This window comes from Prunus avium, chromosome 3 (genome assembly GCF_965620075.1).
Source record: "Prunus avium chromosome 3, drPruAviu1.hap1.1, whole genome shotgun sequence".
In the NCBI taxonomy this organism is placed as follows: Eukaryota; Viridiplantae; Streptophyta; class Magnoliopsida; order Rosales; family Rosaceae; genus Prunus; species Prunus avium.
The window spans coordinates 36,055,100-36,079,452 of record NC_142286.1 but is presented as its reverse complement, the minus strand read 5'-3'; the positions used below and the strand labels follow the sequence as shown (position 1 = coordinate 36,079,452).

Genomic DNA, 24,353 nt, shown 5'->3' with positions numbered 1-24,353 from the left:
TCTCTGTCCATGTTAAAGGGTTTAGCGATCTCTTCCAGAATTCCAGAGTGGGTTCTTGATTTTCAACCTGCCAAATCATTTGATAAAGATGCTTAGTTATTGAGTACTTCCATTCAATTTTTTCATAAAAATATGAAATAACAATTGATTTAAGAGATGAGCAAAAAAGTCTCCAATGTTTGACAGCAATAAGCATCTCTAAAAAACTATACCACAAAGAGCAAGTGGATCTTCTAAAAGTGCATATGGATGGACTACTAATAGTCTGATTATGATTTTGTTTAGAAAATTTCTCGTCACCTAAGTGTATCTATCAAACATTCTTGAATGGACACCTTTTCTACAGTCACACCAAACTTTTGATTATTAATTAGCCGATATCCTCTTTCCTATATTCTTTAAATCTATCTGATATCATATTGCTACTTTCAGCAGTATTTAACTTCCCTATAACGAAACATGTCAACAGTCTTATAGATTGCATTCTCTTTGTTCATAAGTTAAATGAACTGTAAATGTCTGTGATCTGCACGATTATATGTTGTTTGTTCATAACTCACCGAGTGAATAAATGCAAGAAAATTGCATGATTTGCTCAAACGAGGTATATGGATCCACAGCCAAGCTCGGCTTCAACATTAGATAGAAGAAGCTTCAGAAGGGCCACATGAATTTTTCCATGTTTGCTGAAATAAATTATGTCTAGAATTGGTTTACATATATATGAATACGGTATTCTCAAATCATTTAGTATACAAAACTTTGAAATTTTCTATGTCGTGGGTGTAAATAACAATTACACTTTAAAGCATATCTTATTAAAATATTATCGTGGAGTCATATTGAGGTAGGTAGTTAAATTCTAGGGTGTAAGATCTTCTAAAATTCCATATCTAACGAAAAGATCTGACAGAAACCCTAACAGCGAAACCACATTGTAACAAATTTAAAAGATCAGAGTATGTGATTGTAAAAATTGAAAAGATAGGTACTAATGTCTTAAGGGTGTAACTACAAGATACTAAACTGTAATTAACCCTAAATTCTAATATCAAAATATATGTTTCTATTGTTTGCCATTGTTATTAAGCTAAAAGTATATGTAAATTTAGGTGTCCACTAATTTATACATACATGTGCCTCAAGAAACTTTTGAAACAATAATTTCTTTGTTTTTGAATAGAAGCGATAGTCTAAACTATTAGGCGGTTTCTAACACACAATACCAAGTGTCATGATGGGTTTAAACATGAGACTACTGGTTTGAAAGCCAATGTCCTTCTCCATTGGGCCAAACCCCGTTGGCGAAACAACATTATTTTGGAAAGAATATCAATGCTAAGATATTATTTCAGCCCATGAGATAAAAATAGGTCCATTTCCATCCAGCCCTAACTAATTGGGTTGTATTTTGTTGGGTTTTGTAACTAATGACCAAAAAGAGAGATATAAAATTGGGCCTATATCTCTATTTAATATTCGGAACTTGGGGCTCAAGTTTAACAAGTTCTATTTCTATTTTCTGAAAAGAGAAAATATAAATTTCAGGTAAGCTTCCGGGTTGAAAAATATGTGGAAGGGTGGTTTCGTAATATACTGACCCGTCTCCTTCTGTGGTAAAGAAAGTCACCTTAGTTTAAAAGTCGTAGCTATTCCTATTAGACTCTGGCTTTGCTTTGTACTTCAAAACTTCACAGTACTTATAAAATCATTAAAAAAGCTTTGTGGCCCACCACCCATGGTAACGTCGAGGAGGCAAACTTCAACTTCAAACCGCCAATAAAGAAAAGCAAAGAAAACAGGTTTCTTTCCTTAAACCCTTATTTCCAATTTTAGGGTTTTTCGCTCTCCCCCTTTTCTTTCTGGTTCTGCTGTTTTTGGGGTTTACGAATTCGGCAACGTCGATTATCGTCGCCGACGTTTATTCTGAATTCTTGTATCTGCCTCTCTGGAAATTCGGTTGCGTAATCTGACAATTTGACCGATTTAACGGTCCCTTATTGAAGTAATTTGAGCGACAAATTACGGAATTTTGGATTGGGGTTTGGGGGAATTGGTTTTATTAGGTCTCACCTCAGCAAGGTAAAGATTCCTAATTTGTTAGAATGCTTTGGACTTTGATGGGTTTTCGAGGATATCGTTCGTTTTGTAATGATTGTGTTTGCAAATTTGGGATTTGAGCGGATTAATTTTATAAGTTTTCAGAAGAATAAAAATTTGTTGGACGTTGATGGTTCACGAGTAAGTAATTAGTGTTATAACAATTACTTGCACGCAAATACTGACGAGGATAATTTCAAATAAGCAGAGCAATAATGATTTAGGACGTGAGAAATATTGGTGCAGTAAAGTAAATCACGCAGTAGCTGGTTGCCAAACTGTAATATGGAAAATTGCAGTGAACTATTATTGAGGAACAGACAATGTTAGTTTGTCAATGATGTAATCATCTAAGCAATTAGAGTCTGCCAAAAGTTGCGGTGAAACTTAAATATTTGCACAGTGTTCATGCACACTCAAACATTCTGTTTGTTTTAGATTATCAAGCTACTTAAAGTTATTTTGATGAATTCTGTGTATTTAGCTATTTTAATTACTCTTTTTCACAATCTACTCTTATGATTGATTCTTCCTTACCTTTCGTACTCAACTCTTGTAATTTACAGTTTCAGCATGAATGAAGTCTCATAAAATCAGCAAGATGGATGTACAGAGATACAATTCAGACCAAACCTTTGGCCATATATCTAACTACCCGGTGCTAAATTCAAGTCCGTTTTTGCTGGGAGGGGATGGTTTCCGTCGTCAATCAATAAAATGCCAACTAGGCTACTTGAGTGATTGGCGCAAAGGTCCTAGAGTTAGCAGCATTCGTAATTTGGTTAGGAAAAAAATGTAAGTCTCGTAAGTTTTCATTTCAATGTAAGTGGATATATTAGACTAAACTCGTGTAATCTTAATCACTACTAGTATATTTGTTCTGACTTTTGGAATTCTTCCACAGTTCTGACGTCTTCTTTCTAAGTACCAATTATGTGTTCGGAGAGCTAGCATCTGATTTTGTGGGTGTCCTGGAAAACCAGCTATTTATGGAGGCTACTTCAGAGGTCTGCTATTCTATATTACATTGAATATTTATTTAGAGAAGTTTGTTTGTTTATTTAACTAGATTTTGTTCCTGTTAAATGGGAAACACTTCATAGCCACTTGTAGTCATGCAATTGATAATTCCTTTTGAAATTTGAGGCCTAATTATTAGTCCTTATAATATGTTTTTGGGTAATTCTGTGACCTCACCAAGTAGCTTTAAATTCTTTAAGGGGGAAAGAAACTAGTTACTTGAACCTTATAGGATATAATTCTGCTATATCTTCTCTAGTTGAAAATTTATGAATGCACATGTTAAATATCCTGAACTTTTAACTTTTTGATATATTCTAGGAGGAGTATGTGAATGAGGAGACACTGTCTCATCGGGTGCAAATTTTACTCCAGCATAAACTATATGATGCAAACTCCAATGAACAAGTAGGTTTGCCTTTGTGTACGCCAATGCCAACTTCAGGGCTGCCTCACGGTTGTTGCGATTCAGGTGCTGCAGAAACACCTTCTAACTGCTTAAGTGGTACTAGTAAATATGACTCCATTGGTCATAATGCTTTCATAGCTAACAATGCTGATCACGTTAACCTCATAAAAGGTGGGCCATTTTAACTCTCCAAAACAAACCCATTTAACAATTGGTTAGTTTAGACATATTTATCTAATGGAGTAATGAATTTCTGTTGTAGGGTCCCCTTTTAATGGTTATAAGCATGGATGTGCCAATAGATTCATTGCTTCCAATGAATTGGATATGTCTTTTTCGTCAGGCCTAATACAGGTTGCATCTGAGATTTTTCTTCCTCTTGAGGACACTTCAGCCTCAATCACTGCATATTCCAATGCCAATGAGTTCTCTGTTATTGGAGGTTTTGATGATGGGACATTCGCTCCTCAAGGAAATCTGAATTACAGTTCTGATATATCATTTGATTGTCATGTTCAACAGCAACATCTTGACCATGGTATGCTTTTGCACGCATTATGTTTAACCTCTTCCAGTTTATGAAGTCATGAATCATACTTGAGTTTTAGTTGCATGATTGACAAAATGTGTTATTTTGTAACTTCTTTTTGTTTTAAGTCCTCAGACCATGTATAGTTTCTTGGTATTAGACTACTTTATAGTTTCTGCCGTGCCTAATGAGAAAATTCTTGATACCAGATTTAGCTATAGGCTACAATGTAGTATCTGATTTTTTTTTTACTAAGAAATATGGCATACTTATTTCAGATTTTGGATGGCTTGACTCAGATGTCTTAGTTTACTCACTGGACTGGGGTAGAAGTGGCATTCTTGTACTCATATTTTGTAACCACATAGTTGGATCCAAGTTCTCCCATCTTATGTTTGATCAACTTGATTGATGAATTGTATGTTCATTGATTCAATTTGTGCTTTTGAAGCAGGTATCTGTTTACCAATCTGCATAGAGTCATGTAGAGCTATTTTTAAAACTATGTTAGAGGATCTAGATTTCTATAAATAAATATATTATAATGGAAAACATACTTAAGCATAACAAGTCTATCCACTCAAACATATGGTCTCGTTTTCTATTGGATTCTTTCTGGGTCTCCTCATTTCTGTATACTGTTTTCCTGTTCTGACAAGTAATTTTCTTGTGAAATTGAATCCTATGAATTCAAAGGTCGTTTGGGGAATGCTCAATCCATGGTTTTTCCATCTACAGTGGGAGAATTTTCAGCGGTTTCCTCTTCTAACTTGCTGATCCCCCAACATGTTCCAATAGAAGTTCCTGAAGTCTCCAATATTCTACCTGGCAGTATCTTCAGCAAAGAGATCTCAACTCTTGAGGATATAGTGCAATCTTGTTCCTTGATAATGAAGTCTCAGCATAACCAAAACCGACCCCATCCTTCATATTTGCAGCCTCGGGTTCCTCCAGAACAGTCACATGCTGCCCAACAGTGTGCTTCAGATGGGCCTAGTTCAGGAAACATTGAAGATATTCTTCCTTCGTCAAAAAGGTTGAAGATGGAGAACAAAAATGGAAGTTTTCATCTTTTGGCCCCTTCAGTTGTTCAACATTGTGCTCCTGAAGGACTTTCATATCTGCAGCACCAATCTGAATCTCCTCTATCTATTAATTCTGAGGATACAGTGCAATCTTGTTCCCGGATGATAAAGTCTCAACATAACCAAAAACGACCCCTTCGTCCATATTTGCGGCCACAGGTCCCTACAGAACAGTCACATGGTGCTCAAGAGTACGCTTCAGATGGACCCAGTTCAGGAAACATTGAAGATATTCCGCCTTCGTCAAAAAGGTTGAAGATGGAGAATAAAATTGAGAGTTCTCATCTTTTGGCTCCTTCAGTTATTCAACATTGTGCTCATGAAGGACTTCCATATCTGCAGCACCAATCTGAATCTCCTCTATCTATTAATTCTGAGGATGTAGTGCAATCTTGTTCCCAGATGATAAAGTCTCAACATAACCAAAAACGACCCCTTCATTCATATTTGCAGCCTCAGGTTCCTCCAGGACAGTCAAATGGTGCTCAAGAGTATGCTTCAGATGGACCCAGTTCAGGAAATATTGAAGATATGCTGCCTTCGTCAAAAAGGTCGAAGATGGAGAATATAAATGAGAATTCTCATCTATTGGCCCCTTCAGTTGTCCAGCCTTGTGCTCCTAAAGGACTTTCATATCTGCAGCAACAGTCAAAATCTCCTGTATCTATTAATTCTGAAGTAACGCATGTGGAAATAGAACCGGTTAAAAATTCTATACAAGATTCCACGGGGATCAGTGATGTTAGAAAATGTGATTCTGACAATATCAATAAACTGGATTCCGAAAGTGTGCCTCTTCCTTCTGGAGGAGTATTTATTTGTCAACAGATGGAGCAATTAGACCGTATTAGTACTAGTGAAATTATAGACAATGTGAAAGAAGTTCCCGGAGGAATGGGGTCCAAGAGTTTATCTTTGCTCTCGGAAGAGCTTAGTGTTGAATTTAAAGAGGGGGAAGTAAGGACTGAGTTCATCCAAACAGAGCCAATACCAGACTCTGATCTTAAGGAAGTGATAAAGCCACAGAATCCAGAGACAAAGGGTGCCCGTTTAACTGAAATTTTCACAGAAGAGCAAATCAAGGAACATTTATCGAATCTTGGGCAGAGCTTTGATCAGGTAGTAATTTTTCCATTCACCGTTATTGCTTTTTTTAAGTTTCTCCAAGAGTTTCAACTAATTTATATTTGTCTAGGTTTGCATTGATTGAATGTGAACAATACTATTCTTATGCCTTTATTTTAAAACAGAGTATCTTGACGGAAGAAAGAGAAAACAGTGAGAAAGTGTGTCAGTTGTGTGCGTCGGGTAAGCTTTTTTTTGCCCCCACACCAATCTATTGCTCATTCTGTGGTGCCCGTATCAAGCGCAGTGTAAACTATTACTGCACACTAGACGAGCATGATACACAATATTGTGTTTGTACGTTGTGCTATAAGGAGTCTCGAGGTGGAAATATCTCATTTCGTGGTATTCACATTTCCAAGGCAAAACTCAGTAAAAAGAAGAATGATGAAGAAACTGAAGAATCGGTAAGTTTAAGTCATTTGGTCTTTTTATTTCTGAAATCTTGAAATTAGTGACTCAATTCCTGGGGCTTTTTATGTACTTGCAGTGGGTTCAATGTGATAAATGCAATGGCTGGCAACATCAGATATGTGCTCTCTTTAATGATAAAAGTGCTTTGGAAGGCAAAGCTGAATGCATCTGTCCCAAATGCTTGTCAAAAGAGAGAGAATGTGGAGAGCTCAAGAACTTATCAAAAAATGCTGTTTTCAGTGCAAAAGATCTACCAACTACCATGCTTAGCGACCACATAGAACAAAGACTCTTTAGGCGCCTCAAGCAAGAGAGAGAAGAGAGAGCAAAGGTCGAAGGAAAAGAATTTTTTGAGGTAAGAAGAAAACTCTGTTTAGGATGCACTTTCAGTTTATCTAATTTATTTTGCATTTTAAGAGAATTTTTTATGTTTTGAGAGTTGGACAAAAATATTGTGACCACTAAGATGGGTGTCTTGAGGTGAATGCCTAGCAGTTATGTCCTAATCAATTCAATCATGGGCCTAGCAGTTATGAAGTTTCTTGTTTGAAGCTGCTTGTCTTCATACAGAGATGGTTCATAATCTACAGTCCTTTGAAGCTTCTTGTTTGTTATTATTATGTTTCTTTCAATGAGATGTTAGGTTCCAGAAACAAAGGATTTTGTTGTCTCAGTGGTTTATTATGTTGAAAATGTAGAAAAAGGACATTCGAATCTAATAAGACACTCAATTTAAATTAAATTCCCATCTGAAATTCCTGTTTTTATATTCACAGGGAATGTGTTTATGATATACAATCCCTTCTATCTGCTAACTGCTTTTGTTTGATTTGATGGGTTGTTAGGTTCCAGGAGTCGAAGATCTTGTTGTCAGAGTGGTTTTATCAGTTCAAAAAACACTAAAAGTGAAGCAAAAGTTTTTGGATCTCTTTCATGACGAGAATTACCCTGCTGAATTCCCATACATATCAAAGGTGGGAAAATTTTAAACAATCCATAGATTTCTTTGTTGATTTATTATAGACTTTCCTCCTCTCTCACTCTGAATCTCTTCTATTTTAGTGTCACTGCTTGTTTATTATAGTTAACCTGAAACCATTTTTATTTTTTTTGCATTCAGGTTATTCTTTTGTTTCAGAGGATTGAAGGGGTAGATGTATGCCTTTTTGGAATGTATGTGCAGGAGTTCGGCTCAGAATGTAGTCATCCGAATAAGCGTTGTGTTTATATATCATATCTGGATTCTATTAAGTACTTCAGGCCAGAGACAAAAACTGTGAATGGAGAAGCTCTTCGTACGTTTGTTTATCATGAATTATTGGTAGTTACTTCTTTTCCCTATCATTATTTAAGCCTATGTTACTGGTACAGCTAATTGACAAATGGTAACTCAAATTTTCTTTTTACTAATTTTTGTCTTCAGATAGCTTACCTTGAGTTTTGCAAGAAAAGAGGTTTTATTACCTCCTATATATGGGCGTGCCCCCCTGTGAAGGGAGAAGATTATATTTTATACTGCCATCCAGAAATGCAGAAAACACCCAAGCCTGATAAGCTGCGGCAATGGTCTCTCTCTCTCTCTCTCTCTCTCTCTCTCTCTCTCTCTCTCTCTCTCTCTCTCTCTCTCTCTCTCTCTCTCTCTCTGTGCACACAATTCCCCTATCTTGTGTGTTTGTCTCTCTGTGCATGTGTGCATTCATTTCTGCATCTGTGCCTTCACTGATTTTAGCTAGTTCACTTGTGCAGGTATCAGTCAATGATAAAAAAAGCAGCAAATGAAAAAATTGTGGTCAGTTTCACTAATTTATATGATCGCTTTTTTATCCCTACTGGGGAATGCAACTCCAAGGTAACAGCAGCTCGTTTGCCGTATTTTGATGGTGACTATTGGTCTGCCACTGCTGAGGATGTGATCAGGAACATTGAAAAAGAAAGGATGACAGACTCAAAGAAGAAAGCAAAGAAAACAATAACAAAGAGAACTTTAAAAGCCATGGGACATACAAGTCCTTCTGATGGTTCTACCAAAGATATTCTACTGATGCAGAAAGTAAATATTCTTAACCTTTCCCTTTCTAATTCTTCCTACTAAATTGGTGGCTTAAAAGCAACCTTCTAATATTCTAATTCTTCACTTTGCATACTATAGATGAAGCAAACTTGGTGCCTTAATAAATACATATACAAAGTGACAAGTGTGCGAATTCTGATAGATAAGGTTACAAATAAAGCAGATAACTAATGCTTGATTCATATACTCGCCTTCAACTTTTAGTTCCTACTTCCCTAGGATTTAATGAGGGCAAGTTAACCAAATGCTGAGGCATGCCTGGGTAATATGTCCATTCCTTGATCACAATATCACTAGTGAAGCGAGTGTAGTGGCGGCCGTAATTTTTAACAATGATATAATGAATAGGTCTTGGGCAGGAAGAAACATCTGCACCAGCATTGTCAATTTCATTAATACTATTAATATTTACCCTTTTTCCCCCTGTTAGACATCTACTTACTCTCCAGTTTGTTTTGGTGTCTCTTCCTTTTTAGCTGGGGCAGACCATTTTACCAAATAAGGAGGACTTCATAATTGTCGACATGCAGTATGTTTGCTCCCACTGCCATGAAGCAATCTTATCTGAGGGACGCTGGTCTTGCAGTCAGTGCAAAAATTTTCACCTCTGTGAAAGGTACCAAATTTCTCTGAGGTCCTTCCTGCTCTTCAATTTTTTTATCCCTCCTTTAATCAGAATAGTTATGGTGCCTGGAGGTTCTGAGGTCCCTCTTGTAGTCTTATGTTATTGATATCTTATTCCCAACAATGTGCAGTACATTGAGAATTGAAAGTGATGGAGATGTGTCCGTATGTGGTTTGAGTAAATACCACATTATAGGTTGAACAAGTAATGCAAATAATAATAAATAAGAAATGGTTACAGTAACTGAGTTTGTTGAACAAGGGAGCACAAGTTATCCCTGAAGCTTTACAATACTTGCATAGTACTTAAGTGTTCTACTAGCTTTATAGGTTGAACTGATTGACTATCTTTTTTTTTTGCCTCTCAATAATTGAATCTTCTCTTCGCCTGTGAATTATGTGTGGCACATTGTTTGTCTTTCTTGCCAAGAATCTGTTGTCCTTCTGTATGGTATTTCTGGGTTTAAGAACTTGATTGAAGTGGAAATTTTTTTATTTAAATTTGTATTTATTGTTCCTTTAATTTGTATGCTGTAGATGCCATGAAGCTGAGCGCAAAAGTTATGGGAGGGACATGCACATATCAGTCAACATGGAACAACATGTGCTTTCTCAGGTGAATCCCAAACCTTATAGGCCCGTATGGTAATTTTGCCCCTCTAGTAAAAATCTAAACCAGTCAATTAGTGTTCTAATAATATGTAGCAAATGTAAGATACTACAAACCAGCCTAGCAACAATTCTTCAAATAATTACTCTCCTAGAAGTTAGAGTAGCATATCTTTGCTAATCTCTTTGACTTTTGCCCTTTTTCAGGTTATGGTGGAGAATGTGCTTTCTGATACTAAGGATGAAGATATTATTTCGAACAATCGTTTGCTTGAGAACAGGCATGCTTTCTTGAGCTTGTGTGAGAAAAATCACTATCAGTTTGACACACTTCGCCGGGCGAAGTATTCCTCAATAATGATTCTGCATCATCTCCGAAATGCTACTGTGCTGACTGCTGGGAACACATGCAGTATTTGCCATAAGGATGCTGTGGTTGCCCAGAGCTGGGAATGTGAGATCTGCCCGGAGTTTGGTGTTTGTGCAGCATGCTATCAAGAGAAAGGAAGTTCTTGTCACATTCATAAGTTGACTAGAAGTTCTACCACAGTTAGCTGTAGGACAGAGAGTCGAGACTCACCACAAAAACCATTGATGGTAAGTTATATTTTTAAATCCCCATACTATCCTCTTTGCATGTTGTGTGTGTCCATATCTCTATTAACAACAATGATTTTCATCTCTTTCCATAATAATAATATTACTAGTGATAGGGATTAACAATAATTCATGTAGCTTAGTAGTTACAAAGAAAAGTTTGAATGCGTGTGTAGGTGCATGTGTTTTTGTGATGCTCAGTGTAGTGTATATATGTGGTGCAGATAAGGGAACTGCTGGATGTTTTACATCACGCACGTAAATGTTGCTTAACCAAGATTCAGCCTTGCTCGTACCCAAACTGCCTCAAAATAAAAAAGCTACTCTGCCATGCAACGAAGTGCACTATTCGGGCTACTGGAGGTTGTCAATATTGTAAGAAGGCATGGTACGTGATAAATCTGCATTCGAGAAACTGTAGAGAATCAAATTGTGGCATACGACGGTGCGTGTGAGTTACATTCTCTGCACTTAGCCACCGCCCTCTCTGTCTCTGCAAAGAGGAAAGAAGAAAGAGGTTCTACTGCTTTTTAGGTATTTCCTTTTATTCTTATCACCTGCATCACAATGATTGTTCTAATGTTCGCTCATTTATCGGTTGATTTGGTGTTGATTTTGAAGGGATGGGATCTGAAGAAGCATGCAGAACTACGGTGGCAGAATCAGTCAGATAGTGAACAGCGAAGGTTGCTACCAGTTGATATTCTCAAGTGTACAGATAGGACGGGATTGTCAACACTAGCAGCCTGGTGTATAGAAAGTTGAGAAGCAGAATAATTTCTGGTTTAGTTTAGCAGGGCTCAAAGATTTTGTCAAATAAAAACAAGTAAATCTCAGTCAGTTACCAACCGCATGCATACAAACTTAGTACCTTCAGAAGGGTTGTGATATGAGGGCCTGATTTTGCAAGTTGGTCATGAGCTACACCCAGAAAAAGCTGGTATAGATCCAAAACAAGATAGGCTTAGAAAAAGTTTGCTTTTAATATTTAGATAAGATAGTCTAGTTTTGATGCCTTAAGCTCATTCTTTAGCCCTTACGTATTGTAGTTTTCTTGCACATCAGTAGATGAATACAGGTTTAGAATTAGGTAAATCAGAATTTCTAGTTTGAGGCAATCCAGTTGAGGTATAAACTCATTCTTTAACATTCTGATATGACCTTCCAGTGATTCAACCATTACTGTATTTTCCGCATGTAAAACGATTGTTGTTTATTGTTATTATTATGGAAAGTAAACAGGAAGGAAAATAAACTCTGTATTCTAGAAGCAGAATGAAGTGTTGTTATGTACCAGAAAGAAGAAACCCTAGTTTCATCCAACATCATTGCCTCTGTGGTTTTCTTATTTTCAATACACCACCTTGTCCTTGGCCCAAAATTTGTGTTGATCAAGGAAACAAAGAAAAACTGTATTAAACAGAAATGCAACATCCACTCGGAACATTTATATTATGAAATTCCTTTATTTCGTTCAATATTCGGTTAATTAGCTTAATTAGCTTAAGCAAAACAAAACCCAAAACCTGTATCTCTAGTCACATGGATTGCCTAAAAAGTTTGCGTTCTTCACGGGTCTTGTCTGAAGCATGTTATCCAGTTAGCTTCTGTTGCAACTACTGATGTCACGTATGCTATTAGCAAATTCTTCCTAGGACAAACACTAACGCGCCTTCAGATTAATGGTTGAGATTGCATCTTATATTAAGTATTAATATTTAAAAAATTATTAATTCACATTGGAAACATCCATACTTAAATGCAGTCATTGTATTTTAATTTCTATTTTGTTCAAAAAGACAACCCTTTTTAATTTCACATTGCTTCATCACTTCACTTGTCGTCGACAAGTGAACTTTGTTGCCCAGCTCATAATTCCCACCCCTCATTTTTTCACCATAGAAATACTCAGACTCTGAAAATTGGTAGCTCATGGGAAACTCAATTCAGAAGCTCAAGCTAATGGTGGCCATGGCTATAAGTAATCGTCATAAACTCCAAAGCTCACAATTTGGATGACCATGAATTTGAAGATTGCTATTGGTACATCACACAAGCGTACTGTTGGGCGGCCATGCCTCTGGGTAATCAGATAGATGAGAGTGAACAAAACCAAGCTTTTGAATTTCACCATCATACCATCGTCACTGAGTTAGAGAGAGAGAGAGAGAGAGAGAGAGAGAGAGAGAGAGAGAGAGATAAGGTAGTTAAAACAATCAGCCCAGAACGAGAGAGATACAAACTTTGATACAAACAATGTGGAAATGGCGGAGCTCAGTCCAGTGATAAAATATGCACTGGCTACTGCTGCTGCTACATAAGAATATCTAGCATTGTCGTACAAAAATAAGAAACAGCCCAATATTGTCCTGAATCCTAAAAAAAATAAGAAAAAGAAAAGTGAGGGTAAACAAAAACCCTATCCCTCCGCCTCAAATACTTCCATGGTTCTAACTACACTTAAATTGATAATGCACAATACTACTACACATTAGAGAGCTAACAGCAAAGCTAAAGAAGTTGATGCAGTCAAGTTCCAACTGAAGCCACCCCTACTGGAAACAAGTCTTCGTTATTATGTTGTGAAGAAGGTCCATAGCTTCTTTCCTATTGAGGCTTCACCAGGATGTTCAGACTCTTCATCGTCATCATCTTCTTCGATGGGAGTACCATTCTGGGATTCACTCCTGTACTCATCTCCATCAACAAACTCTTGACCCCCTTCTGTTGAACCATTCACCTCTTCACTAACTGCCGTATTCTCTTCCATATTTTTTATTGCATCTGCATCACCATCTTGAGTGTCTCCAAGAGTCCCACACTGAGCACAGAGGAAAAAAGAGAAAACACATCAGAAAAATATTTTGAAGAACCAGCTTTTGACTTCTTGAAAGATATAAAAACATGTGATGTGAGGACAGGTCAGCTCTTAACATGTTTTCTTAGACATACTGAACTTGTGTAGTAGAAATTGATTCTAATCCATAAAACAAATAGAAAGGCCTCATTCACACCCACACACACACACCCCTTCATCCTATCTAGTGAAATTTTAATGGGCTAGTGAAGATGCCTACACTCACCCGCACCAAGTGTGTGCTTCCACCATTCTCGCGACCAACTCCTATTGAAGTAGCAAGAGCAGCTTTAGAGTAGTGCTCAGTAGCTCTAGCATTATCGACCTCTTCCTCGTTATCTTTGACAAGGTCACGCGATGCACTTGCAGCAGCAACTGTAACTCCACTGATCACATAACGTGTAAACTTACAAGTTAGTTTCATGGAATGACCACCATAGAATGGCAACAGGATCATAAGTTTTATCCCTTTCATGATGCTAAAAAATAACTTTTACATCCATTATCTGATACAGTGCTCTAGAAATAATTCTTAATTGTGGTAGCTTTATTCCAACCTAAAACAAATGATATTTCAATTCAAGAAGCTGCAATGCATTCCAATGTTTTTACATGGTACTTAAGATATAACAATTTAAATACTTACGTTTTGGGTCGCCGTAGATTGTATCGACTTTCCCCTGGAGCTTGCTCAGCTGGAAGAACTTTTTCTCGCCTCTTCTTGCGCTGGGCACCCATGACACTGTCAGAACGTCCTTCACTATCATCCCCACCACTCACAGTGATTTGAGATGTCTGAGCACGGCCACGCTTCCGTCCATTTCTAGCTGATCTTTTATCAGCAAGACTAGAACCACCATGGCTTTCAGTATGCATATCAACAGAATCCTCAGCAGTCCCATTTGCATACTCACTGTCATTTGTTTCGAAAGCCTCCCCAAGTATAGCCTTAGCATCTTTAACAACAGCTTTCACAGAGCGAGTTCTCTTAACTGCAGGCCTGCCTCTCCTGCCTCCTCTCCTACTTGGCTTTTGGACACCACCCTTCAAATCAGAAGGCTGAGAATCTTCTGGAAGATCAGGTGCCTCACTATTCATGTTGCTATGTTCATCGGGTGAAGGATATTGAACAGCTTCAACCTCTCTGATTCTGTTGTCGGATTGAACCCTCTGGACATCAAAAGAATCACTTGCAACTCCAAAAGATAGTTCAGCCTCATTTTCAATGCCACATCCTCTTTTGGATGCCTCTACATTTTGCTCACCAGAGAATGGTGCTTCATTTGCCAAATTTTGAGGAGAGCCAAACTCAATCTTTTTCCCTGGTGAGAGATTAAATATCTTTGAGGTGCATTTACGGAACCAAGACATGGTACCACCAGAAACTGGAGATCTCGAATCAATACCAAGAGATATCTCATTATTTTGCCTCTGAGCCAGATTTTCATTGAAACCTCCCTTCAAATAGTCATCAGCCAGTCTTGATGGGGGAATGACCTCTGCGTTTTCAATTTCAGCTAAAGGTCGTAGATTAGAAAGCACAAACTCAGAGATCATTTCACCACAGTTTGTGCAACTCTTGAATTTCTCAATAAACAAAATAAAGGATTCTCTCTCCTTAATAAATTGTTCCCGTTGGTCTCTCAGTTTCTGGCTAAGGTCAAGAAGTTCATCAATGTCTTTTCTTATTTCAACGTGTTGCCTTTCAAGATGCTCCTTATTTGCATCAGCTTCTTGTCTTTCTTTTTCTATTTTAAGTCTTTCAACTTTAATTTCTTCCATTTCTCTTCTAGCTACCTCTCTCAAGTAATTAACATTGTCTAGTTCTCTTTCTCTTTCTTCCGAAAAAGACTTCTCTCTTTCACGCAAGGGTTTCTCCATCTCCTCCAACCTATTCTGCATATCAGTTTCAAGTTCTCTTTTCCGTGTTTCCAATTCATGAAGCATTTGGCTTCTCTCACTTTGAGCTTTCTCAGCTAATACTGACTTCTCATGCTCCATATGGGCTTCAAATGATTCCTTGGCCAATTTGAGATCATCTTGCTCCCTTTGTATGTAGTCCTGAGCCACCACCCTTTCACTTTTCAACCTTTCTTCTTCAACATGTTTCCATTTTTCTACTTCTTCCTTCTGTTCATTTACATTCTTCAGCTCTTTCTCAATCTCAGCTCTTTTGTCATCCAGCTCTTCCCACTCTCTCTCAAAAAGCTCCTTTTGCTGCTTCAAGTCTTCAGCTTCCTTCAGAAGCAGTTCTTTCTGTTGCATGTACTTCTCAATTTCCTGTTTTAACTCTGACTGCAGCCGGTGATACTCTGACCTCTCCTCTTCACTTACTTTCAGTCGATCCTTCTCCTCACTAATCTTCTGTAGCTGTTCTTCATTATTAGCCCTAATCTTCTCAACTTCAGCCAAAAGCCTAACCAAATCCTCTTTATCAGCAATTAGTTGTTTCTTCTCGCTTTCCAAGTCCTTCTCCTCAGATTTAATGGACTTCTCCTTTTCCTTCAAGGATTTCATTTTTGATTCAAAGTCCTTCTCTTTTTCCCTGACCTTTTCCCCTTTCTTTTCCAATGCCTGCTCCCGTTTTGCAACTTTCTCCTCCATGTGATTGATTTCAGATTCCTTCTTCTCCACATCAACCAGCCTGTTTCTCAATTCATCATCCAAGGATTTTCTCTTTTGATCAATTTCCAACTCAAATTCGCATTTCTTTGCATCCAAAATGGCGTTGTGTTCATCAATAATCTTCTGGAGCTCAACCTGTGGGTCCCATGAAAAAGAAAAGATTCAGGAGCATGACAATGATAATAGAATGATGATTTCACTCTAGATACCAAGCCATTCTTTAACAAAATAAGGAGATCGGATCCACAAAGGGGGAAACAAACAGGAAATAGACTTTAAACAGATTGAATAAACGAAGAGTGTAAAGAAGAAATGAAAAGAAAGTTTATCTCCCCCACCCCAAAAAACAAAAAAAACCTCCCAGAAATAGAGTTTTAAACCTTCTTGAATACCAAATACATTGACACAGCTACTTTTGTGACCAAATTAAACCTACATCTGGTATAGACTTGTACACGGCAAGTCATACCAAGTCATACCCCTAACAAGTTTCCAGATGTTAGTTGTAAGTTAACTTAACGCCATACAGCATCATTGCATAAGGTTCAAATTGCTTTCAATGTGTCTATCTCTATCAACAGTGATATAGGCCTCACCCTTTCTCTAGCATTGAGCTTTTCTTCCAATGCAAGTAACTCTTTCTCCTTCATCTCTAGGTTTATTCTCATAGTATCATATTCCTGCACATAAAAGAAACTTACTTAAACAAATGAATTATGAGAAATCCAAAAACAGCTCAACATAAAACACTACTCGCCTTTTCTTTCAAAGTCAGATTTGCTAGCCTGCTGCTTATATCATCTTCTTTCCTTTTCAATGTCTCATTAGTTGCATCGATCTTCTTCTGAGCATCTTCCAGGTCCTTCTCTTTCTGCTTAAAAATCCTATCGTTCTCATTTGCCCTCTCTTCTCTTTGATTGAGAATTCTTTGACCCTTTGCTAGCCTCTCTTCTCCCTCTTGCAGTTTCCTTTCCCATTCTAGCAAGTCCTCCCTCCGCTTAGACAAAGAATTCTCATGTGCTTCCTGTCTGAGAAAAGTCAAACCAACTATATTAAAACAAGAAACAACTTTCATATTTAAGATGTATAGATTGCAAACACACTGATTCCACCCTCCCACCAACCCCTCCCGAAAAGGGAAGAAAAGAGGATGCATTGACAAAGCAAACATATTAGACAACAACAAAAGGAAAATATCAAGGGGCTTCATCATACTCTGAATTGAAGGATAACCGATCTCTTCGAAGTGCAATTTCTCGAGCCTCCAAGTCTTTTGATTTCCTCTCAAACTCTGAACTTTTCCGGCTCACCTCAGCTAGCTTGGCATCGGCAGCACGCGACTTTGCCTCTAGCTCCAATGATTTCTCTTCTATGCTAGCAACCAAAGCATTTGCCTCAGCCAACTTTGAATCAGCAGTAAACTTAATTTCTGCATTTTCTGAACGAATCTCATGCAAAGCTTTCTCTAGCTGCATAAGAAATGTACCACATATTAGCAAATTCAACCACAATCAGCTTTCAAGTTAATAACATAGATTGCCAACAATAACCATCAAACTAAAAGCTTTAAAATTTATCAAATTCAAAATATAGAGAATTAAAAGGCTGGTTTTCATCTAACAAAAGAAAATTGTTTAAACGCATATATTTAAAGCCAAATGGAGTGAATACACTAGAACACTTGGAAACTCATATATACATATACAAGAACATTTAAACTACAAAAGAAAATGACAAATAAGGCTTTATTGATAACATCCACTTTATTTGGTTGTGTACAATTCTTTAGGAATTTCTACTTTGCCAGATCATAGTCAGACAAAGGCAAAGTAGAAATTCCAAGAATTGTACACAAACAAATAAAGTGGATGTTATACAAGGCTTTCCACAAATTGAGAGCTGGCCATTAAATAGTCTGGAGAGAGAGAGAGAGAGAGAGAGAGAGAGTAAGCCACATAAATCTTACATCATGCACACACTGCTTCTCAACCCCCAAGGCCTTCCTCAAATTCTCCTCACGCTTTTCAATCTCAGATATTGCAATCAAATGAGCTGCTTGTTCTCTTCTGACAGCATCTTTTGCTTCTGTTAATGACTGCCTGAGTTCTTCATGCCTAGAAGTCCACTCCTTTTTCTCAATCAAGAGCAGCCCCATATTGTATTGGTATTCAAAAAGCTGGACACAGCAGCAGTTAGTCAATCAAAAATAACTTTTAACAATAACGCCTATCTAAAACAGGAATATGGACTAGAAGCTTATCAAATTGTGCCAATCCAAATAATTTATTGTTAAGTCTATACTTAGAGAATGGATAATGGCCTACAGCACTTTACAACTACAAACTCTATATCCACATCACTCAGATATCACAAGGCAACCAAAAAGAAAGAGGATTATGAACAAGTAGACTACTGTCACAATGATAATAGTAGTACACAGGTTTTTACTTATTTCTTTATACTCCTTAACGTACTCCCAATGCTTTCCCCAATATAGTATACATTCAATTTTTAAAACAAATCAAGATTATTCCATTACGATTTAATCAGATAGTACCAAACCTTGACTCAAATTTTAACAAACTCCTTTTCTTACTCTTTTAAGCTTAGCATCTGCCGACACCAAAATCATCTTAAAACCTATTGGTATTTACAGAAATAATAATAATACAAACTACCCAACCGTTGAGACTTTGGAGGTAGTGTTTATTTTTTAATGATACTAACTAGCACTGTAACGACACAGCAGCACTTCTGAGATGTTAATTTTAATACTACTTTTGCAAAACCCTATTGAAGTTGACTTGGGAATTTTTCCTGCAGATGATGGATAAAAGACTAAAATTTTAGGTTGCCATCAAATTATAGAGATGAAATCAAAATGCATAATCAAAAGGATATTTGTGTTACTTATTCTATGCAAGACAACTTCACCTACCAATTCTCCTAAATCACAAATGCCCATGCCACGAAAAAGAATAAATTCCAATACTTTCTCACTGCCCGATACTATGCACAAGTTGAACGCCTTCCCCATTACCCAAAAAATAAAAAGCTAACGAAAGAATATCCACATACTTGAAACTATTAGAACTAAACATCACAAGATTCAAAATACACTCCACCAACCTCATTTTCGAGCTCTGAAACCCTCTGAGCCAACTCTTCACGGTCGGTGGTCCCCTCGCCAGACTCCACCTGCATATTCCCACCATTCTCAAGCACTGAACCCGAAGCCGGCGTCCTGGGTTCAAACAAGGAGAGACCTTTCCCCTTCGCAACGACACCATCCCCAGAGTTGAAGTTCGGTGCCCCGGATTTCATGTTCGAGCCCGACCCAGTTCCGGTCTTCTCAGCCCCAGTTTTGGGCGTGAGAGACCAACCCGACCACCGCTGCGGCGTAAACATCAAAAAACTCTCCACAACAATAATCCCAGAACGACAGATCGTAACTTCAACTTCATAAGCACATGCACGCCAAAGCCAAGTGAGCGATTCGACAAACCCCTAAAATTCAGAAACTGAACCAACTTTCCTCCAGAGAAAAACCCTAATTAAAGCAACGAAAGAGCGTTCAGGAGTGAAAACCCTACCCTGGAACCGATCGGAATTCCGAAATTCCGGCGAATTGAAGTTCGAAATTCGGACAAAAAGCAAGAACTTTTACTCAGTAACCAGTGTCTCTCTATCTGCTTTCAGTCTTTTAGCAGAATCCCTAGTCCGGACGTGAACGGAATTCCCAAATTCCGACGAATAGGAGATTTCAAGTCCGGTAACGTCTTCAAGCACACAGAGACACACACACACACTCTCTCTCTCTCCAGAGCCACCTTTGTGTGCTTTGCGCGGATCACTCACGTTCCTTCTTTTTTTATTTATGGGCCCGCCAGCAATTTCATCTCTCAAAATTATCATTTTACCCTTCGTTTTCCTATGGTTCAATGCGCCACCTCTAGGGTAGTTTCGGAATTTAAACTGGTAGCCTTTATAGAATCAAACGTGGGTGCTCGGTTGTGTTATTTGTTATGACGAATTTGCCCATGGTTGGTAGTGTCCGTTTGGGTGGGTGAAATGGATAAATTGGTAGAGAGTTAGGGGTATTTTGGTAAAGTGGGCATGTTCTTATGTTTCCGAGAATATACCTTGTACCGAGATGCCACGGTGTTAGGGAGCTGTTAAGTTGGGAAGAAGGGGATTGGGTCTTGAAGATAAGCATTGCTTTGTCGCATGTGGCTTTTGGTCATCATCACGAGTCACGACTCACTCTCTATAAAAGTAAAATATTTTAAATAAAAAATATAAAAGTTTCAAAATAGTATGTTATTCATTCTGAGTTTGGATCCCTTTTTTTTTTTTCTTTAAGTGTTCACTTCACGTTGTGTTGTATGACATTCTAAATCTGAACACTCATTTCTTAAGAAATACATTCATTTGGTGACTACATTTTTTTTTTTTTAAACTATGTCATTTCTTATGAGAAATGTTTGGAGCAACTATAGTGGACAGTTGCATCCACCTAGCTAATACGAAGTTACTTGTATAAAATTGGCTCGTAAGGAAAACGTGTCTAAAAGTTCATGTGAATTCATGAAATATATATTTTTTTAAAGATCAAAGATGTCCAACAACTCATATTATGCCAACATAGGCTAATGTAGGATATTGCGTCCTAATTGAGAGCTTACATACCAAAATTAAAGCTTTCATGTGGAATTTAAAGCTTTCATGTGAAATTTAAAGCATGCATGTACTGAATTGAAGCCTTCAAATATGAAATCAAACCCTTTAGAGCAAGTCCACCCCAAAAGGCTAAGGCAAGGCAAAGGCTGCCACTATTCACATGAATAGTGGCAGCCTTGCCTTTTTTGGTTCCACCCCAAAAGGTTAGGGCAAGGGCAAGAAAAAAAAAGATTATGCAACAAAATATAAACAATTTAGAAATGTAAGAAATAAAATGATTATGCAAGAAAAAAATTAATATGGAATTAAAAAAAAAATTACAAATGCAAGAAAAAAAAAATTACAATTTACAAATATTGGAAGGAGAAGAGTTTATATGAGGATTTGGTGTGGAAAGTGAATAAAATTGTTATGTATTTATAGGGAAAACATCCATAATTTTTTGGTATTTTTTTAAAAAAATTTGAATTTTTTTTGGATTTTTTTCGCTCGCTGACGTCAACGCCTTCGGGCTTGAGCCCAAGCAGGATTTTCCCATGGGCTTGCCCAGGCTAGTGGGTCCCAGTGCTTGCTCGGGTTGGTTTTGTTGCGCTTGAGGGGGATTTGGGCTCCCAGGGGGCCTGATGCTAGGGCAGGGCCCCTGCGCTAGACATGCTCTTAGGTCTAATATCAATGTTTGTACTGTAATTGGTCAAGTAACCAACTCAATTAGATCAATCATGTGTCACGTATTTAGAGGCGATTACACTAGCCAGTGAAGTGTTGTCGTGTGTCGCCATCATAATCAATCTCAAGAAGTCTCATATCGAAGTATTGTAAAAATAGAGACTCTCCCTCACTTTAAAAAGGAGATCACTCTCTCACTTTGGATCTCTCTAAATACTCACTCTTTCGAATCCTGGCTATTGTACTTAAGCCAACACTTGTATCATGTAATCACAACCATTACATTAATGTGAACACCTCTAATTCCGTGGATGTAACCTATTCGGGTGCACCACATATATTTGTGCTTGTTTACTCCTTTTTTGGTCATCCATCCTAACATGCTAAAGAAATTACCATGTTGAAGGCCCTCACCTTCCATCTAATCTTGTCAAAGGACCCTAGTGACCGAAAACATGGAGGATAGAGAATTTGATTTCATGAAGGAAGGGTAAAAGGGAAATGGATTGGAGGGATTAGGGCAGCTATCAACATGGAGGAGGCCCGACGCCCAACTTGTAGGCAGAAGAAGAAAGGTGAGACAAAGTTGGAGTCATTTTTAGGCCATGTTTGGTGTTTTATATGATGGATTGAATTGGATAACACATTAGAGTCATGGTTTTTTGAAGGAAAAATGGAGGGAATCTTCCAAGTTTTGTCCCAATTAAATGTAGAAGGTGGATTAATTATGAAATGAGCTTATATTTCTAATTTCCAATTTGATAAAGCAATTCATGTTCGTGCACATTAAAACTAGTATTTGTTTTATTTTTTTGAGTAAAAATTCAATTAATTTGTGTATGATATGATATCTAAATGAGTCAGTCTTTCAGGTTTTTGTCTTTATTTTATTGCCTACTTTTCTTTTGCATATGGTTACAAGATTTCCAGGTCAAGTCTTCCTCTTCAGTTCAAACTAGCGCACACGTGCACGATGATCTTGCTATTATTTAGATAAAGAAAATGAATATGGATACATTGCAAAGTTACCTCGTCAAGAGAGTTGCTATTTCACAAATTCAAGACTTTTTTTGGACGAAAAGGCTTTCATTAAGAACAAAAGAGGAGTACAATAAGCCACTAATCTGAAGAGAAAAACTAAACTCAGGGAAAAAGGCTAAACTCGTAGAGTCTAGAAACCATAGATTTTCCCCACATAAAAAAATAAATAAAATAAAATATAAAAAAACCCATACTATTACACTTACGGAGGGGAAGTCCATCAAAAGCCAGAACCCGCACCAGGGACGGAGGTGGGTGGTTAGCCCATCCTTGCGGAAACACTGCCCATAATCCTATTGCTGCAGTCACATGAGCAGCACGATTTGCTCCACGAGGGATCCAACACCATTCCACATCAAAGAATCCTGCACTCAGACGCCTGATTTCGTCCAGCAACGGAAGAATGGTCCAGGCCTTTGTACACGCGTTGCCCTTTATATTGTCAATGAGGACTTTTGAATCAGATTCCATCACTATCCTTGAGTAGCCACTCTGTTTCGTGCACATCAGAGCTTCAATGGATGCTTCGATTTCTGCATTCAAGGCACTGTTACAACTGTGCTTTCTAGCATATCCAAAGCAAATCTCCTTGTTCTGATTTCCCATCATCACACCCAAACACGCCTTATGGTTTTTTCAGGCAGCATCAAAATTGATCTTAATTGCACCATTTTCATAGGGTTTCCAGATAGCAAAGGGCGGGGTGATGACACTAGCCCCAATCTTGGAAGAGTCAACTTGACGCTTCACAACTTCAAATTCTGCAGTTGCAGAAACAACATTTTCCACCACCCTTTTGGGATCAATCATAAAGTATTCAAAAAGGAATTTGCACCTTATTTTCTAGATCTCCCACGCTATAAAACTAGCCAAAGATAGAACCTAAACATTTTCATACTTGGACAAAACATGATAGTTTAACGACCCATTGAACCAATGATCAATAGTGGTGAGACTTTGAGGGTTCACTCGATAATTCAAAGGGGAGCCAAACCAGAACGCTTGGGTCGAAGGGCAAAGAAAAATAGGATGTTTCTCATATTCCTCATACTGATTGCAAATGGGGCATATGGGGGACAAAATAACCCTTTTACGATACAGGTTTAGCCTGGAGGGCAAGGCCCTCCCCATCATGCGCCAGAGAATGTTTGTGCCTGATAGATCACGGCCATGAGCTGGCCGAAGGAGCCCTTTCTCTCGGCCCTGGCACTTGTTCGCAGAGGCTGAAACGCAGCGTTTCGCCAGGGCATTTCGCCTTCCTTAAAAAATAAAAGAGGAAACGCTAAGGCATGACCATCTCGGCCTCAAGCATAGGCCGAGGCCGAGGCCGAACAAATTTGCGGCCAAGGCATTAAAGGCAAATCATCACGTGACAGCAGGGTCCCAGGCTTCATTTAATGAAGTAGTGCCTGTTTAATGCAGCGAGCCCATTGGCCACAAAGTAGCATTTAATGCATGAGGGAAGGTGGGAAGTGACTGAAGTCAGGATTTGGTGATGAAGATCAGAGTGATTAGACGTGGACATTCTCACAAGGATTCTGACAGCTTGAGATGTTGGTTCACCAGCTATCCATGCCATAAATGCGTCTTCACGGCCAGAGGTTCAGAACCCACGATCGAAAGCGGCGGCCGAGATTCACCGGGATTTCTGGAGTCTCACCACCATACTTCACGATCCCAAATGTCGATTGGACTGCCCACTTGCGCTAATCAGACTCCACTATGCGTAAATTCAGCCTCGATTACTCATCCAGGGACTCTTCCTATAAATACAAGACTCGAGCTACATTCAAAGGGTTCAACACCAAAACAAGCCTCCCACGGAGCAACTTATTTTTTCCTGTAATGCACTTTCAATATCTTTACTTGCTTTCTTAGGAGTAGTGTTAGATTGTAAGCAG

General features: G+C 38.1%; 3 protein-coding genes across 5 annotated transcripts; 1 reads left to right on the top strand and 2 right to left on the bottom strand.

Moving 5' to 3' along the window:
* The first annotated feature begins 1,663 nt into the window (after nucleotides 1-1,663).
* On the top strand, nucleotides 1,664-11,890 carry LOC110760024 (histone acetyltransferase HAC12-like). 3 transcript variants are annotated; one of them, XM_021962205.2, is made up of 17 exons: nucleotides 1,664-1,802; nucleotides 2,667-2,895; nucleotides 3,005-3,107; nucleotides 3,442-3,700; nucleotides 3,792-4,067; nucleotides 4,755-6,262; nucleotides 6,394-6,675; nucleotides 6,759-7,037; nucleotides 7,528-7,656; nucleotides 7,803-8,003; nucleotides 8,106-8,248; nucleotides 8,429-8,732; nucleotides 9,230-9,369; nucleotides 9,915-9,993; nucleotides 10,194-10,583; nucleotides 10,808-11,117; nucleotides 11,205-11,890. In XM_021962205.2, the coding sequence occupies exons 2-16, from the start codon at nucleotides 2,678-2,680 to the stop codon at nucleotides 11,036-11,038; spliced, it is 4,542 nt and encodes a 1,513-aa protein (XP_021817897.2). In that variant the 5' UTR covers nucleotides 1,664-1,802; nucleotides 2,667-2,677; the 3' UTR covers nucleotides 11,039-11,117; nucleotides 11,205-11,890. The 3 variants fall into 3 exon arrangements, with proteins under 3 accessions (XP_021817897.2, XP_021817901.2, XP_021817893.2); XM_021962209.2 differs by lacking the exon at nucleotides 1,664-1,802 and adding an exon at nucleotides 1,809-2,082 and having other exon boundaries at nucleotides 4,797-6,262; XM_021962201.2 differs by lacking the exon at nucleotides 1,664-1,802 and adding an exon at nucleotides 1,809-2,082.
* A 917-nt stretch (nucleotides 11,891-12,807) lies between these two features.
* On the bottom strand, nucleotides 12,808-19,918 carry LINC1 (little nuclei1). Its single transcript, XM_021960042.2, has 8 exons — nucleotides 19,195-19,918; nucleotides 18,032-18,241; nucleotides 17,281-17,534; nucleotides 16,823-17,093; nucleotides 16,662-16,745; nucleotides 14,087-16,200; nucleotides 13,667-13,826; nucleotides 12,808-13,404 (listed from the first exon to the last, which is right to left on the bottom strand). Exons 1-8 carry the CDS (start codon nucleotides 19,471-19,473, stop codon nucleotides 13,159-13,161), a joined length of 3,618 nt encoding a protein of 1,205 aa, XP_021815734.2. The 5' UTR covers nucleotides 19,474-19,918; the 3' UTR covers nucleotides 12,808-13,158.
* Nucleotides 19,919-22,530: 2,612 nt separating this feature from the next.
* Nucleotides 22,531-23,058, bottom strand: LOC148296063 (uncharacterized). Its single transcript, XM_088250686.1, has 2 exons — nucleotides 22,659-23,058; nucleotides 22,531-22,535 (listed from the first exon to the last, which is right to left on the bottom strand). The coding sequence occupies exons 1-2, from the start codon at nucleotides 23,056-23,058 to the stop codon at nucleotides 22,531-22,533; spliced, it is 405 nt and encodes a 134-aa protein (XP_088106812.1).
* Between the last annotated feature and the right edge of the window lie 1,295 nt (nucleotides 23,059-24,353).

Coding starts and splice junctions, on each gene's coding strand:
- LOC110760024 (XM_021962205.2), top strand. CDS start 2,678: ATGAAGTCTCATAAAATCAGCAAGATGGATGTACAGAGATACAATTCA. Junction 4,068..4,754: donor ACAGCAACATCTTGACCATG/GTATGCTTTTGC, acceptor ATGAATTCAAAG/GTCGTTTGGGGAATGCTCAA. Junction 9,370..9,914: donor AATTTTCACCTCTGTGAAAG/GTACCAAATTTC, acceptor TGTATGCTGTAG/ATGCCATGAAGCTGAGCGCA.
- LINC1 (XM_021960042.2), bottom strand. CDS start 19,473: ATGTTTACGCCGCAGCGGTGGTCGGGTTGGTCTCTCACGCCCAAAACT. Junction 18,242..19,194: donor TTTCAGAGCTCGAAAATGAG/GTTGGTGGAGTG, acceptor TGCTGTGTCCAG/CTTTTTGAATACCAATACAA. Junction 17,535..18,031: donor AGAAGCAGTGTGTGCATGAT/GTAAGATTTATG, acceptor TTTCTTATGCAG/CTAGAGAAAGCTTTGCATGA.
- LOC148296063 (XM_088250686.1), bottom strand. CDS start 23,058: ATGGGAAATCAGAACAAGGAGATTTGCTTTGGATATGCTAGAAAGCAC.